The 18,174-nt window shown below is 30.5% G+C and overlaps 1 protein-coding gene across 1 annotated transcript in view; it reads right to left on the bottom strand.

Annotated features, from left to right (window-relative positions):
• SLIT2 (Slit 2 protein) overlaps positions 1 to 18,174 on the bottom strand; it is a gene marked incomplete at its 3' end in the record, with an annotated part of 120,294 nt that overhangs the window by 31,751 nt on the left and 70,369 nt on the right. Inside the window, exons 17-20 of the mRNA XM_051213556.1 lie at positions 8,862 to 8,933; positions 6,776 to 6,847; positions 6,607 to 6,678; positions 2,919 to 2,987 (exon numbers count right to left, since the gene is read on the bottom strand). Coding sequence (XP_051069547.1) covers positions 2,919 to 2,987; positions 6,607 to 6,678; positions 6,776 to 6,847; positions 8,862 to 8,933 — 285 coding nt within the window. The remainder of the gene's footprint in view (positions 1 to 2,918; positions 2,988 to 6,606; positions 6,679 to 6,775; positions 6,848 to 8,861; positions 8,934 to 18,174) is intronic.

Below are 18,174 nucleotides of genomic sequence, written 5' to 3'. Positions count from 1 at the left end.
CATAGCTACCTGATACTCAGATATTTATGCAGTTATCATTTATTTTCAATTAACTACCTCTATTCACCTTTGATTTCAGTTATAGATTTGATAGTTTTTATTGTTGAACTTACAACCGAGAAAATTTAGATAAAGACTTGAATAATAAATATTCATCTAATTTATTCATATTTTTAATATAGTAACTAAAGTCTTAAACTAATATCATTTTAAACATTTCAACTACCTTTGATTCATTTATAAACTTTGTTTAAATTTCAATGACTAAAACAATTTCATTTGATTATTACCCTTTAATGTTTGATTTGCTAAAATATATTAGATTTTTTTGTTCCAGTAATTAAATTGTACTTCAATTATTGATTTTACTAACTCGCAATATATAACTGAATATATATATATATATATATATATATATATATGTATATATATATATATTTACCATTTCAACATTATACACACAATAGAACATGTTCTAATGATATATATCTATTAACAAAGTAATTTCTTTATTTAATGATTTATAGATTTATTGTTAATTATTTTGAATTTCAATTATCATTTTATATGACAAGTTAGTCCAAATATACAATGTCGAATCTAAACGAAACAGTAACCTATTGTCTATATCTAAGGACCGTATATAAGGATACAAGTGAAAGGTTTTTATATCGTCACAATAGTAATAATGCTAATATTTACAATAAATTTAATGATTAGTGAGATTTCACTAGTTGAAATCATGGGTCGATTGAAGTTAGACCACCATGAAAAACCTGGAAGCACTGGACGGCCGTTTCGTCCTAGTATGAGACTCCTTAGCAGTGAGCATCCACGGTCCCGCTCCCCGCGAGTTTCGAACCCAGAACCTATCAGTCTCACGCGCGAGCGCTTAACCACTAGACTACTGATCCGGCATCCTACGGTGTTAATGTCTAACTTCAACCTATCCAGGAAACTGCGCCACCGTCTGCCATTGTCTTCAGTGAGCTGTCCTGTATTCGAATCTCGCGGGGAGGGATCATGGATGCGCACTGCTAAGGAGTCCCATACTAGGACGAAACGGCCGTTCAGTGCTTCCATGTTTTTCATGGTGGTCTAGCTTCAATTGACTCATGTTTTAACTAGTAAAATTTCTAAAAATCTTGACAAAACTTCTGATATTAATGAGATTGTCTTGTTTCTATCGAAATATATTGAAATCAGGTTACGAAGAAAATCTTTAATGTATATGTATAACTTCCATCTAATTATTTTTTAAATGAACTGAGAAAGGCAATTTAATTGAATCAAATACTTAAGTCGATTTTCTATAATCCCAACAAAAATGTATCTAGTTTTTAAAACTGATTTTTCGAGTATTTGTTTAACTGTAAGCAATAAGTTGACTAAATATCTGCGTTAAAGTTAAGTGTGACGCAACAATAGAGAAGTGTTGTAACTTTCAATATCGTGAAAATATAACCATGAGTAAATAAGGCGAGACTATAATTTATAGATGAACCAATCAGATTTACGACAACAGACCTTAGATTTTGGCGCGAAATTCATTCACCCATTTGGCCAAATAGCACCATGGCATTTTAGCTTATGTCAGTTCGTGATGACAACCTTAAAATCAACTACAAATCTTAATCCTTATTCTACAAACTGTTTTATAACCCTCATTTAGACCTACTAAGTAGGTGGACACTCAAGGTCACTTTAGCGTCACTCAAAGGTCGCCCATGAATTACAATCTCACCGTAAATAAAATTAATCCTGTGATCTTTCAGTCACTTCTCATATCAAAGGGTTAAAATTACAACAAGCAGCTACTAAATAATTATATGTGTTCATAATTGCTCTTTAGCTCACATAAATAAGAAGAATTGGTTCAAGTTTCAGTCAGTCGATATGAATTTTTATTTAGTAGTACAGTAAGGGATGAATCTTACAATAGGAGTGAATAGTATTATTGACTTTAAATGGTTGCAAGTGAACTAGTAAATACAGTTTATTGTAGATTAAATAAAATTGTCTTCAATATGTAGTGACGAAAAAAGGACTCCCAATGATCAAGCAGACAAATTCCATATATTTTATACGTCTGACAACTGTTATATGTGTATTTAGCTCACAAATGGTATTATTGATCTAGTAAATCCTTTTTTTATACCACATTTTTCCTCAACTCATCTTTATAAAATATCGGAGTCAGCCAGCTGATATTCTTAACTTGATGAATAATTCGAAACATCTGTCTGTTTAAGTCTCATACTAGAGTATAGAGATTCCTAGCTATGATATTTGTAAGAAAATATTCATGGGGTTAAATGCTTTCTATATAGTTAGTAAAAAAATTAAACTTGATTTTCATTGTAGCCAACGGGTAAAAAAATAGTGTGATTGTAATACCTTATATAGTATGAGTAATTCAAATCAAGATCCTTAGTTAAGTGGACGTTTATTGATGACACACATAAACTAATTGTGAGACAATTAAAATCCTCTTTGCATATTTAATGTTCTATTAAGCTTCTCTGGATTAGATAGTTAATGATTATTGATTTCTTTATATTACTAGAATGCAAGTACTTAAGAAAGGTTTCATAATTATAACAGGATTCAATTAATGTTATCTACTCATGATCGTAAGTGTATTCAAGGTATTTATTAAAAAAGTAGACTGTTCAACAATACAAACAAAGTTTATATCCTTAAATAATAATTTAAAGTTGCTGGTAACTTATCTTCTGAATTGAAATAAACATTTTCAGATTATACATTTTTGTTCTGTGTGTTCTAAATACGTTCATGTATCCATAGTATACGAAAAATCAAGATATTTATGAAATATCATCAAGTTGTAGAAATGGAAATAATTAGACATTAAAAGAGCTTTCAAAATATCAATATTATTCAAAGTCAAAACTTACAATGATTCAAGATTTAATTCTGTAAATATTCCTTTCGCGATACATCTTAATTTATTATTGTTCAACATTCTGAAAATGTGATTTGACAAAAAACAAAACATATACAATTGATATTTAAACAAAATCTGTAATCAATTTTTATTATTTTCATGGTTAATTTACAATTAATTTAATATAGAAATTATGTCCGTCTTTTATACTCAACTGTTCTGTCTTTTGAAACGTTTCCGTTTAGGAAGTTTGGAACAATAAGTTAGTTGACATGAGTAGTTGTCATACAATTAGGTTATTTGTTTTATTTCAGACAATCAAATGTAGTCCGCATAGAATCATTCAATTTCAGTTTGTTTTAAAAGTAACATAATAATAAGTCAATATTTTAATTGACTTATTTATGGAGATTTAGCTACATTGAAAATAATAATGTTCCCTCTAAACCAAGTATCTAAGACATAACCATTAATAAACACATGGTTGAAAATATTTAAGTAGCCAAAATGTCCATTTTGAATTCCACAATAGAAGCGAGAATATTATGATAATGAGAAATGTATTTAAAAGTCTATAAATATTTAATCTAATCATTTACTTGATAAACAAGTAATTCTGTGGTACACCATGCAAAAATAACAGAATACCATTTTGTCTACTCTATAGACTTCTAGTCTAATTAGACAATTCGATCATTGTTTTTTTAACGGTCTAAGATTAAATTTCATTTTCTTAAAACTTCATTGGTAATGCTTTCATGTATTATTTTTTATCCAAGAGAATAATTTTCATTTCCAATAACATGGACTGATACTAATTTCTTTTGTTATCAGTAATATATTAAAAATTAGTTTAGTTCATTAAGAATGTAGCAAAGAATATAAATCTAGTTCTAATTTGATCCTTAAATATGAGATTTTAGCATTGGTAACCATAAAAGAAACTGTATCTTTGAAGAGAAAGCATATTATGTAATTTGACATATTAGAAAATTTATAGTTGACTAATGGTGTACATAATAGAATACAAGTATTTACTACAGTTATTTGTCAAGAAAAAGAGACTAGGGATATGTTTCTAAATGAAGGAAGGGTAGAACACTTCAAATAACTCTTCAATCGACCAGCTTCACTGGACCCACCCAAAATTGAAGTAGCACTCATGGACCTTCCAATCAATATTATCCCACCAGCAATTGAAGAGATCGGTAAAGCAAGAGCAGCATATTTACAACTGAGGAACATTTGGAACTCAAAACAACTGTCAACCAACACTAAAGTCAGAATTTTCAATACCAATGTCAAGACAGTTCTACTGTATGGAGCGGAAACTTGGACAACTACGAAAACCATCATCCAGAAGATACAGGTGTTTATTAATAACTGTCTACGCAAAATATTTCGGATCCGTTGGCCAGACACTATCAGCAACAATCTACTATAGGAGAGAACAAACCAGATCCCAGCGGAGGAAGATATCAGGAAGAAGCGCTGGAAGTGGATAGGACACACTGAGGAAAGCACCCAACTGCATCACAAGGCAAGCCCTCACATGGAATCCTCACGGCCAAAGGAGGAGAGGAAGATTTAAGAACACATTACGTCGAGAAATGGAGACAGACATGAGAAGAATGAACAATAATTGGATAGAACTTGAAAGGAAGGCCCAGGACAGAGTGGGTTGGCGAATGCTGCTCGGCGGTCTATGCTACATTAGGAGTAGCAGGCGTAAGTAAGTAAGAGACATGTTTCTGGAAATCTATCGAAATTTAGAGAAATTGGATTGCTAGCAGTAAAAATAAATAAATTTAGAGGATTGTAAGCTTATAAACATGATAACAGTACAGAATACGTTAAACATATCCAGTTAGTTAACATGTAACACTTTATTGTAAGTTGGATATTTAGTGAAGAGATAATTAAAATCTGTTCCATCTGACTGATCTGTTACAAATCACTACAAAGACTTCAACAGACATGTATATTCTATTTTTCTTAATAAAACCTCTACTACAGTGTTATAACCCTATGTAGGATTCTAAAAAACGAACAACGTATTTTGAGCTTTATCAACAATTGATGAAAACCAAACATTCGTTATTCATTGTAACCAACCCTTATAAATTTAAATTATTTAAAACATCTTCATAATAATTTGTGTATATCAGCATATCGGCATCGACATAGCTCATTCTATTTTAATTAAGAAGTGAATTCTTGGTGATAACCCTAGTTGTTATGCGATTATCTGTGGCATGTTTACAACTAACTGATATAGTTGTTACTGACAAAACAACCATAGTATCATTCGATAAAACAACACTATGTTGAATAGGGAACTAACGTTCGGAAATTGTAGTTTCGTATACCGAAGGTTTAGTTAGCAGAGACAGTATTTATATAATAATATAGGGAACTACGTGTATGAAATAATTAGATCATATGATATATTTTCTTATCACTAGTAAAATAAAACCTCGTCATTTTAAGTGAACTGAACATAGAATAATTTGTTTACAATGAGGATTATATATGTTTAATATCCATTAATTAGTAGGGCAAAAGAATTCTTAAATTTTCGAGACTTCATGAATAGTACTTCCTTACAAATTAACGCGCATTTCATTTAAAGCATTTCAACATATTTACTTGTCATATTGACTTATTGTCGGATAAAATATATTTACGCTATTCTGAAACTTCAGAACTTAAGTTTTCTCTCATCGCGAGACTTGAGGCTCCAAGGTTCGATCCTGGTGGGGTCGTGGATGAGCATGGACGATGAGTCCCATACGAAGATAAAACAATTATCCAGTGCTTCCTAGTTTTTGGTGTTGTCTAACTTATGTGGACTCATAGTTTGCATAACATTCAATATATCTAATGATGATAATAAATTAATTATTTTTGTAAAATACACTCATTGTCTAAACCTATTGTATTAATTCTACTTGTGACTGAAATGATCAATAGTCCAATTTCATACGAAAGCACTTCTAATCCAAGTGAAGTAACCTGCTGAAAGCTTCAATGACTAAAATCTATGACTTATAAATTTGATTTTTGTTGATTTTTCAGTAGATTCAGTTTCAATTATTTACGATAAAGTCACAAATGTATGTCTTAAGCGTTGATAAAGAAATTTGATAAATGTCAAAATTTAAACGATTCAAGGTTTCATCAATTTTTGTTTCATTGTTAAACATGTAAATGAGATTAGAAATTGTGTCACTAGCCTAGGCGTAATATTATTTAACGACATTACTCTTCAGAACAACACATTGTCAATAAAAATTTAGGATTTCTTCTTAATATATAATATCAGAAGGGGTTTTGTTCAGATTTTAGTAATTTCAATAGTTGAGATCATGAGTCAATTGAAGCCAGACCACCATAAGAAACCTGGAAGCACTGGACGGCCGTTTCGTTCTGTTTTGGGACTCGTCAACAGTGCGCATCCATGACTGCGCCATGCAGGATTCGGATCAAGAACTTACTGATCTCGGGCGAGCGCTTAACCAATATTATATATATTATAATCTGTCTAAAAGACATTACAAATTGGTGAGTGTACAAATATTTGACATTAAAACAGAAAGGCTGACTATAGGTTATATGGAATCATTTTACTATTCTGATATTTACGCTTTCAATAAAAGAAAATACTTATCATCTATCAATAAACTTTATGAACTTACAATATTTTTAATACTGGAGTTTGATGAAATGTTCGATTATTCAAGCATTTAATTAGATTATGTTGAAGTAACCTGTAATAAATATGTAAACAGAACAGTTAGAAATTTTAATAATTAGGTAGTTAAATACTGTAAAAATTGAAGTTATAGGGTATGAATATAAACTTACATTATTTCAAGATTTTTCAAACCTTTAAATGTATTTTCTTCCAAATATGTCAATGAGTTGTTACTAAGAATCCTGTTTTCATTTGTAATAATAATAATAATAAAAAAAGCAGAATTTGTGAGATTGAAAAGTGTAATATTTTAGTGAAAATATATGTAGAAAAAATAAACCAAAGAGTTGCAAGAAATATGTATACACCCAGGGATATTTTAGCCTTCACAATTGATTGATCACTGGATGATGATCAATGTCATGTATGTCAAGTCCTTATTTAGTGCAGATCGAATGCTATCGATCATGTTGTAATGTGGCCACCAGTCTAGGTGACTCAACACTGCGTGCACTATATATTGAGATTAGATGGTGGTTGGAGGTAGTCGACAGGAACGAAACCCGGGTCCAGGGTTTCCTGTAAACTACATTCCAACATGGTCGATAGCATACAATCTGTACTAAATAAGAACTTGACACACATGACATTGATCACCACCCAGTGATCAATCAATTGTGATTACTTCTCAGTCTTACAGGAGGTCAGTCGCGGCCCGGATAGCTCAGTGTTAACGTCTCTGACTGTGAAGCTGAGTGACACAGGATCGAATCCGTCAGGGAGCACCAGTTCCCTCAAGATTACAGGTACACCTTGCTAACGAGTGCCAAGTAGCACGAAACCCGGGTCCAGGGTTTCCTGTCGACTACCTTTAACCAGAGTCTAATACATTAGCCTTTTCAGTGTATTGAAAATTATTATCATACTTTTAGGAATGTTTTGCTGATAGACTAGATATGTTTTAGTTAATCCATTGGTGATGTTTGTTAGTTATTTAATAAGTGACTTTACAGAAAATATCACTAGAATATTCAGCATTTATCATTTTGTCAGTATAGGTTTGTGGAGATTGTTAAATTTCATTGAAATCATGAAGTGATTTAAGTCAGGCCTTAATCCTGATGATAACTGTCAGTTGAACGATTCTATAGTAATAAGCAAGACACTGAGCTTATTTCTGATATGGTAATATCTAAACAAACTTAAATATAATCATCAAATGCTTGCTCAGTAATATAATTTTATTCACGCACTGAAAAATATATAGGGAAGCTGAACCAAATGTTTACGACCTCATTTGAATAATCATTATCAGTTCTGTACAAGATGCATAGAGAAGTTTGGAGCTTTTGTTAACTTGATACTTTTCACTTGACTATTAAGCAACAAACTAATAAACGATATAAGAACTCTGTGAATGTATTCTCTTTATTGCTTTTAACAATGTATGCCTAAATCTCAATTCACATCTTAGCAACTGATTGCAGATATTAAAGTCTAAAATTAAAGCCAGAGTTATATTTATCAACATTTCACACAGTTCTATACCTTTTATTCTTGTGACAACTAAATTGTATTATATATCCAGTATTACCAATTTGTTACTTTCATTATTTTTTATTCAAATACATTCTAAACTCATATTTCAGAAAAAAACCAGCTGAAAATCTTTTGTAGTGCCTCAAATTAAATAATATTATGAGAGACATCACTAAACATTTAGAACAATCAACCATTTGAATTGGTTGACTGGTTCAAGTATAGTAACTAAATGCTTATTTGAAGCATTTGACAGACTATTTATGATCTGTCATAGCTGGAGTTTTATAGTTTAATGCCAATTATTCAAACAATATATATATATATATTTGTATTAACCTTTTTACAATTCATTTGGCTCACTTTCATATCTCTATTCTTATTACAATTTTACACTTTACATCACAGACAATGAATATTGTTAAACATTATTAGTATTGATGTAACAAATCATCAGATAATACATACTGTCAATTTCTTATTTCAATGGTTGAGATCATACGTCAATTGAAGCTAGACCACCATGGAAAACCTGGAAGCAGTGGATTAGCACTAGTCTAGCTTAAATTGGCTCATGATCTCAACCATTAATATTTCATAACATCCACAAAACCCTTCTGATATGAATTTTTTATTTATTGAATAAAAACATGAATATACAGTGAATTAAGTGGAAAATTAATTTTGAAATTGAAAAACGAGAATTAGTAAACTTACAATTTTTTAATATTTACATTGTTTCGGAATGACATCGGTTCAATATGCTCAATTTCATTTCCATCTATGATGCTAATATGTTCCAAAAAGAAGGAAATTTTACCACTGAATGTGAATTTTTACACAAATAATCAAATTCAAACTATGGATTATAAGCCATGAATTCAAAAATTAATTGATCAACTTTATATTCTGATAAAACTCTAAGTGTAGTTCTAAGGCTAATGCCGGTCCCAAGCCCGGATAAAAGAGAAGATTGAGATGTAAAGAAAGCTAGTGAGAGGTCTGTGCTTCTCCATTAAGGGTAACAGGTGTAAGTAAGTAAGTAAGTAAGTAAGTAAGTAAGTAAGTAAGTAATATTCTGATAAACATTTATTTGTAATTTCGTTTTAGGATTAGAAGCACAAATAGTCAATCGATTCCATCATCAGCATGGGTATTTAACAAACATAATCACATATATCTAATACAATGATAAGAGAATCAAAACAGATAAAGTTGGATAATGTCTTAACACGCTACACACTTATTTTTAGAGAAAATTGATGTTTATAAACGACAAAATTGTCATAGCCTTATTATTACTTTCTTGCTTTACATTGTATATAAACATAAAAATTGTCTGAACCAGTTATAAATGAATAATTAACGAATGTTAATTATGAAAATTCTTTATTCATCTAATTGAATTACTTGAACCAACGAGTGTTATGAAAAAAAAAATTGAAAACATTCCATTCAGTTCATATTTATTTATTTAGCCTATTATATGATGTCAGGCTTAAATTGAACTGTAGTTTCCTTTAAGGTTTCATTTAGAACACGTATTTAGTTGAAGAACTAAACTGATTTTCTACCCTGAAGCTGTACATTTTCATTCAATTTTACTTACATTTATTACAATAGCTGAATGGTGTCATTAATTCTTACAAAATATGTTTGATTCTAAGCGAATTTTGTAAACATCTACTTGATTACTAAGCTTTATCTAGAATAGCATTTTGTTACGCAATAGAAATGAAATATGATTTTAGAAATTGCAGAGCTATATGGATCTCGCGATATATTGAAGCGATTTTTGGATTAGTAATAATTATGCACTACTGAGAACAGATCTCATGCAAAGGAGTAATTGGCATGCATATAAACAAACATAACCTACTAAATATTCTTCTAACAACTTAACTATAAGATCAACAATTTTTAGGGATAGATTATAGATTCTAAAAGGTAGTTTTAGAGTTTAATTATTTTCGTAGGGTTTGTTAGAATTATTTGAGTGAAGGAGTAGTCGTTATTCAATGGGAGCAATTTGAGGACCAATAGACTCACAGTCAAGAATATTTCAAAACAGAGATTTATATACCAGCTAACTAGAAAGTTTTAAAATCAGATTATTATGCTGAAAATAACTTTCAGATTTGTCAGTTTTACTACATGTCTTACTAGTTTAATCTTATATGTAATTTTTTACCGATTCGTTGATTGAAACTGTTTTAGGAGGGATATAACCAAACGGGATGCATAATTATTCTTTATAACAATTTACTCTATATATGTGATATCACTCAAAAAATCTTAATAATACTTGAGCATAAAATATTCATTTCGAGTGAGTAATAACAATAAATATTTCATAATAATGTATAATAGAAACACCACAAGCATGTTTACAAGGTGACAAAAGACATCCGTGTGAAATATTGTCTCTGTTGAAGTTAAGAAGTTTGGATTGTTGAAAACAATTGCCTTTACAATAGGTGCGTGATTTCAGTCCATCATGTTTCCGTTTTACACTTTTCTACAATTCTAAACTGTCCCATTCGAAACAATCTCCAAATAATTGATGTCTTAGTAGCTTGTCAAGAGTGTTAACATTCATAATATACAAGGACAAAGAATCTTAAAATGATCAATTATTTCTGATAACTCCTTCAGATCCTGCACTTATAATTACGTAATATTATATTACATTAAACGAAATATCTAAGTATATATATTTAAACATTCTCGTTTAAATTGATCAATGTTAGAAATTGAAAGCAGCATTTTTCACGTTGATTGAGTGTTGAAAACAAATGTGTTCTTTGTTACGGATTATTTCATGGAGATTATTAATACGTATCCAGAAAAGTATATTTTAATGCAAATATATTTGATTTTCATGATGCTTAAGAGTAACGTTACACAATGAAATAACAATATATATAATAAGCAAGAATTAATTTCTTGATGTTTTATGACTTTCGGTGAAAATCATTCCTTCAAATAATCAAACAATCCATCAATTAAATTAATACATAATCAAGTTGTATAGTTTAAACCCATATTAGTATAATCCAATTATTTATTTGTTTTGAATAAGTGACTTGAATTAAGTCATGAAACTAGAAATTCGAATTTCTATTCATTAAAATATCACAAAACTATCAATTCTCTACTAACATTCTATTCAGTGCCCAATTTATTCGAAATGATCAAGCCAAACCTTAGTTATACTGTAGTGTGTGCTACTTATATTGATATAAGTAGTATATGACTCGAGTCAGGAATGTAATGTCTGACAGCAGAAGATGGAAAAGATCAGGAGAGGAAGAGCGGGAATAGAAAGTGACTAGTATGGAAATGCAAGAACAATGAAGTTCGAGACAATCATTGAACATTTTTCAAATTAAGTATTATAATATGATGTTTCTATTTTATCAAGTAACTCTGTAATTTCGTACTAAATACAATTCGATTGTCCCCCACCCGTGTTCTGTTCACTACAATACTACTTGTTTAAATACTTGATTCTAATGAAAGTTATTTAACCTCAACCTATTTGACTATATTCGATAGTCGTCAAAACAAAGTTACATATATCAAGTTCAAGTTTGGTATATATTTTAAATGAGGAAGACAAAAATATGAAAAATGGCTTTCTATTTTAATAAGCTGAGAATAAATTCATTGGAATTATAAATGTATGAAAAAAAGAAATCTGGAAAAATAATTAGAACATCTTGTAAATACCGAGCAAGAAAGTGAACGAATGCCTGTTTTATTGATAAAAACAATAGCATCAGAGAACTTTCATATAATTTTTTTTGTTTATTTTACGGACCACACACAATGAACACGAGTCACTTAAATTTTTGTTTATCAATTTATATTTTAATAGTTACGTTCACATGGTATTTATCGTAAGTATTGGTTGTTGGAACAGAAATTTAACTACTATTTTATTGAATATTTACGTGTCAGTACCCATTTATCCGGATATTGCCTACCTGCTTTTTATTAGACGCTTCAAAATACATCATTTAGAGAAGTAGTTCAAGCTGTATATATATATATATATATATATATATATATATATATATATATATACAGGGAGGTTAAGATGTTGATAAAATAACGGTCATCGGTGCACTGGCAAATCTTCAGTTAAAATGTGGAATATAAGGTTTTAAACGCTTTAGGTTTCAGTCATGTTCTGTAGTGCACTGTTGTATGGTCAAGTTGGTTGATGATGTAACTTTGAGGCTTGTAAATTTGTATCATGTTTAAGGAGTATGTTTCATCAACTAATAAACTTTTTTACACACATGAAGCAAGTAAATTAGACTTGATTCAAGCTTGAAGATCTTTGAAAACACAGAAGTCAATAGTGGAAACTAAGTTAACTTGTGGATTCAGAGAATTTAATAATATGAATTATTATATGTCTATCAAGCGACTCATCGTTTTTGTGCACGCTAACTAAAATAGTTCAATCTGTACATTTTGGTAGTACGAAATTAGGTAAAATCAAAATATAGTACAGAGGATCTCAATAAAATCTGAGAACCATATATTAAATTGTTAATTTGTAAAATGTCCACCAATTGTCTCAAAATGCCTCAGACTTCATTGTCCTTGCATTTCCATACAAATTGCATTCTGATCTCACTCTTAGTTTCTTGATCTTCCACCATCTTCTGCTGCCAGACATTACATCCCTAACTCGCGTCACATACTACTTATATCAATATAAGTAGCACGCACCACAATAGTGTCAAAGAAATAAACTTCATAGACGGCGAAAATGAATTTATTATTCTCTTGCTTAAAGCATGATTATGTAAGATTAATTTGAAACTTTACTGAACATTCGTATGTTGTAAATAAGTCGGTTTTTTATGAAGAGTCAGTTCAGAGGTTGCCATTACCTGGTTAACTACAACAGGAGTTCATATATATATATATATATATATATATATATATATATATATATATATATATATCAGATTATAGTCGATTGTATATGTAATAAAAACATTAAAACAACTTATTCTCTGTTAGCTTACATTTTTTAAAGGTCAGCTTTACATTCAAACGTTTTCATTTATTTAAAAATTATACTTAAAACGCTAGGAATAAAAATCCCTAATTATTCTTTAAACAGCGAAACAAAATATGTTAATCGATTAGTAAGCAATTACTAACTTATAATTTTATTCAGTTAAGGAATGAAGTGAATTAAGCTGTAACATACAGGATTACAATCATTATCAATATGTGACCAAATGTTTCTTGTGAAAGAATGATATATATATATATATATATATATATATATATATACGAGCTTATCAACGTAAAGGCTTTTGAAGAGAGAAAATTACTCATCATCTGATTAATTAATACTCAAGAGAGGATTAAATTCATCTAAATTATTTTTATTCATCATTCTCAATTATATAACGTATTGTAGGAATTAATAATCCAGCTATTCAGATGCATTCTTAGACTATTATCATTATTATTATCCGAATTCTCCTAGTTTATCCAATAATTTCCAGATTAGAGAATTCCTTTTTGTATAAATCATTTTCTTGAAAGATAAGTGTTTACACTTAAAATCATTATGAAATCAGTAAATCACTCTCTAAAACATAATACTTATTATTTTAAAAAAGACACGTTTACAGAAAGACTTGAAAAGATAGATAGATAGATGACAATATGATTTAAGGACTAGTCAATCAAAATCTATAATGTGGAACTCAAATATCACGTATAACATGCAGTTAAAATACATTTATATACTTCTCAAAACGTTTAATATGACAGTGAAAAGTTATTCAAAGTAACTATTAAGTTAAAATGATAGTATTAAACAACTCAAATGCCTAATTCTGTCTGTTTAGATTGTATATAACAGGTAAATTGACATTAGACCTAAATCATAACTTTAAATCCTCAATCCTGGAACAAACCTTCACCTAAAGGCCTTAAACTTTATGAGTAAACCAATCAGATATCTTTTATGTTTTTGAGCAAACTTTATTTGCTCATATAGCTATAGTTGGTGTCAGTTTGGGTTGAAAACCTCAACCCTAAACGTCTAATCCCAACCCTAGATACTTAACCTTAAATAACAGAAATTTCAAGATTCTTAAAAAACTGTTTGAGTGTTTATAAGGGTTTGAGAACATAGAATATCTATTTAGACAAAGATGGATAGAGCCTAGCAGTGAAATCCAGGGTGCGTGTTTCGTCCGATTCGGGACTCGTCAGCTGGATGTACCTACACGCAGTGTTGATGTTTACTCCAAAACTCGAACCCAGTAGCGTTCGTTCCAAACGCTATAACGTTATTTACTTAGCTACTGAGTCCTGATAGCCAATAGTTTGTGCACTGGGATGAAGTTTAAATTCACTTGGTGTTTTTTTACTTGTTTCTTTCCATTGTTATTTAGGACTGCAATTGATCAGTCTCATGTTGGAATATGTGCATCCTGTATCTATATTTATTAGAATGAGTACACGTGACATTGTTTATCAGGTTTACGGACAGAGTAACCTGTAGAAAATAATAATAGACCTAATAATTGTACTAACTCTATTTAGACTTTGGAATATTACTATTTTCTTTTCCATAAATTAGTTATTTATAAGACGTGTTTTCTAGTTGACAGAAACTAATTGGGAATTTGTTATGGCCCAAAGCCGCCAATCAGATGCAGAGAATTATCGATCGGACCAAGGACGCGTAAAACACGTGCGAGCAGCCTAGAGTCCTGATTGGTCCTGCTTTCCGCCTACTCCAGCCAGTTAAGCCCAGAACACCAGTCTCAGCCTCTGCAATATGAATCCTTATATTTCAAACATACTGAGTTTATATACCGATCAAACAGACCACAACGCAGCATAAAATAAAAAATAAAATTTGTACAGAATTTGGCCAAATGTGGCTGTGAATGTGGGAGGCAGTGACTAATAGATAGAGCATAATTCAAGAATGGTAAGACGTATAATAATGGTTCATAGGTCAAAATAAAGTTTATAATAAGGGGAATATGAATAGTTTAGATATTTAACGATTATAGTATAAAAATATACGTTTAGCATTGGTTCATAAAAGGATCTCAAAGTTACCATTCATTATGTTTATCGGGACCTAACAGAATCTACCTCGGCTGTTTTGTGCTCGCTCTTACACCGTGCTTTAACGAAGTTTCAGTTGTATGGTCATTGTAATTGTAATAAAAATGAAAACACCTTTATGCTCCATGAAATCAGCGGAAAGTCTTTAAATTAAGCTTTATTTATATCATTTAAGACCAGTAAAGAATGTGACCAAATGAGAACTTAATTTTCAAAGGATTCAGATATAATTCAGCTAATGTTTAATGGTTTGTATCAATTTTTCAAGCTACAGATTACTCAGTTTATAATAAAATTATTAATCAAAGCAGAACACTTCTATTACTGTTAATTACATTTAAACAAAAGATTAAAATTGCATCATTTTTCATGAAACAGTTTATTTCGATCAGCAATTAAAGAAGAAACTTAACTTTGTTCCATACAATTACTTTAATACACAATTACTTTTCTAGGGCACATACCAATAGAAGCTTCGATAAGATGTAATAAAAACTAGCAATCTAAGTTCATTGAATGTGAATTAATAGCTTGGATAAAATTTTAAAAATCCTCTTTGTTTCCGTTTACAATTTTACTTTCTCTACATCATATCTGGTAAACAAATTATCTGGATATTTTTCGAATTGTTAGGATATCATTGTCAATTCTATTATAGTAATCACATTTCAAAGCAACATTAGAATCTTCATTAATCTCGGTGGTTTTCGTCCTAATAATCTTATTTGTAAAATCTGTTTTGCTGGACACTTTGTACAGGAAACAATATGAAGTCTAGTCAGTTTGTTAGAAAATATAGTAAATGTACATTAGAATATGTTTAAGTATTGTGTATTAGTTAGTTATATTTTATGCATTTCCATTTCTTATATCTGTCTATATTGATAGAAATTGATTTTAGAAGCTTTACAAACTCTAATATAACATGGAAACTAAAAAGCTAGATTTTAAATGGATTATTTTTCCCTCATCCCTACGAATAAAACAGGTTTACTTGATGAGCTATACAACAATAAAGATTGAACTAAAGATTATTATTAGAAAACCAATGTCATTATTTTTTATGTGACCTTATATTTATTTTATGTTTCTTTTTGTCGAGTGTTTTCTTTTTCTCCTTCAAAAATAGAGTAATATTCAATTAGTTTCTTATACATGAATAAGTTATTATGGTAACAACATAAAAGGTTACTTGAAAAAGTCTACGTTTATACTATGAAAAATAAACCTGTCTAACTGTTATTGCCTAAGGTAAAAATGATAACCTGAAATGTTGACCTTTGAAAGTAAATTTTGCCAACCGAATATGTTTCATTAATATATATAACCTAACTAACAATTAACTTATTACATCCATCAAAATGAAACAGGATTTTCTAAAATTAACTTAAGAAATTTCCACTTATTTAAATATTTCTGTAAATCAGCCGCTCACAGATTTAAATATTCAATTGTTAAACTGTAGATCTTAAATAGAGATTAAGCATTATATATTTCATCCCTTTATACAGTCACTGGGATTCACTGTACAAATGGATTCAATGTCATTCTAGGCTTAGTTCATTAGGTTGTATTTTCATAGATTCGTTAGTTTTATATCTTAGTTTAATTCTGGGAAGTGTTGATAGGATGAACGACACTTCATGATAACTCGTATGAATCAGTTCTACTCCCTGTATCTTAATTAGTTCACCAAAATTTAGAGTATTTAAATGGTAAATGAATAAAGTTTGAAGCAATCAATTCCTTATATAAATTTTTGTAGAACAATGAAAAGATAGAGTTGATATGAAAAATGTGATATAATCACGCCATACATTTCGAACAATCTGGTCATACATATACTTATCAAGCCATTTGATATGAAAATTAATAACGATCAAATAAATTAAACCTTACAGAATATAATCTATTTTATCCAAAGGCAATCATTCATTTGCGGATACTAACAGTATAGAGTAGCGAAACCTATTCAAGTTTAAATGTAGTTGTGTAGGTGTGTTATGGGAAAAATAATGTTTTATGGACCAAAATATGGATGATATTACGTATATCCATCAGTTGTCTACTGATTTGTCCCCTGTAGATCTGAATATGTAAAAATTAATCTAAATGTTTTATAACTTTACATCACATGCTTATATGTATGAATGAAGCATTGCGAAAGAGATTAATATGATTTTCCTTATATCTTCTTTACTTTTTCTTAGATAACTATAACAACGTTTCATCCTAGTATGGGACTCCCCAGCAGTGCGCATCCACGATCTCGCCCCACGCGGGGCTCGAACCCAAGACCTATCATCTCGCGCCAGGCGCCAACCAACTAGACCACTGAGCCGGCATCCAACGGTGTTAATGTCTAACTTCAACCAATCCACGAAGTTGCGTCACCATATACCATTGTCTTCAGCGAGCTGATATCTCACAACAGACCTGGTTGAACTCCACTGGTAACTGCTTCCCACTAGAACTCCAGGAGTATCTCTTGAAGTCAGTCACTAGTGAGCTTACTTACGCCTGTTACTCCCAATGGAGCATAGGACGCTGACCAGCATTCTCCAACCCACTCTGTCCTGGGCCTTCTTTTCTAGTTCCATCCAATTCTTCTTCATTTTTCTCATGTCTATCTCCATTTCTCGGCGTAATGTGTTCTTTGGTCTTCCTCTGCTCCTTTGGCCTTGAGGATTCCATGTGAGGGCTTGTCTTGTGACGCAGTTGGGTGCTTTCCTCAATGTGTGTCCTATCCACTTCCAGCGCTTCTTCCTGATTTCTTCCTCCGCTGGGATCTGGTTTGTTCTCTCCCACAGTACGTTGTTGCTGATAGTGTCCGGCCAACCGATCCGAAGTATTTTGCGTAGACAACTGTTAATAAACACCTGTATTTTCTGGATGATGGTTT

This window comes from Schistosoma haematobium, chromosome 3 (genome assembly GCF_000699445.3).
Source record: "Schistosoma haematobium chromosome 3, whole genome shotgun sequence".
In the NCBI taxonomy this organism is placed as follows: domain Eukaryota; kingdom Metazoa; phylum Platyhelminthes; class Trematoda; order Strigeidida; family Schistosomatidae; genus Schistosoma; species Schistosoma haematobium.
The sequence above is the reverse complement of the archived record's forward strand: the minus strand, read 5'-3'. Positions and strand labels throughout refer to the sequence as shown.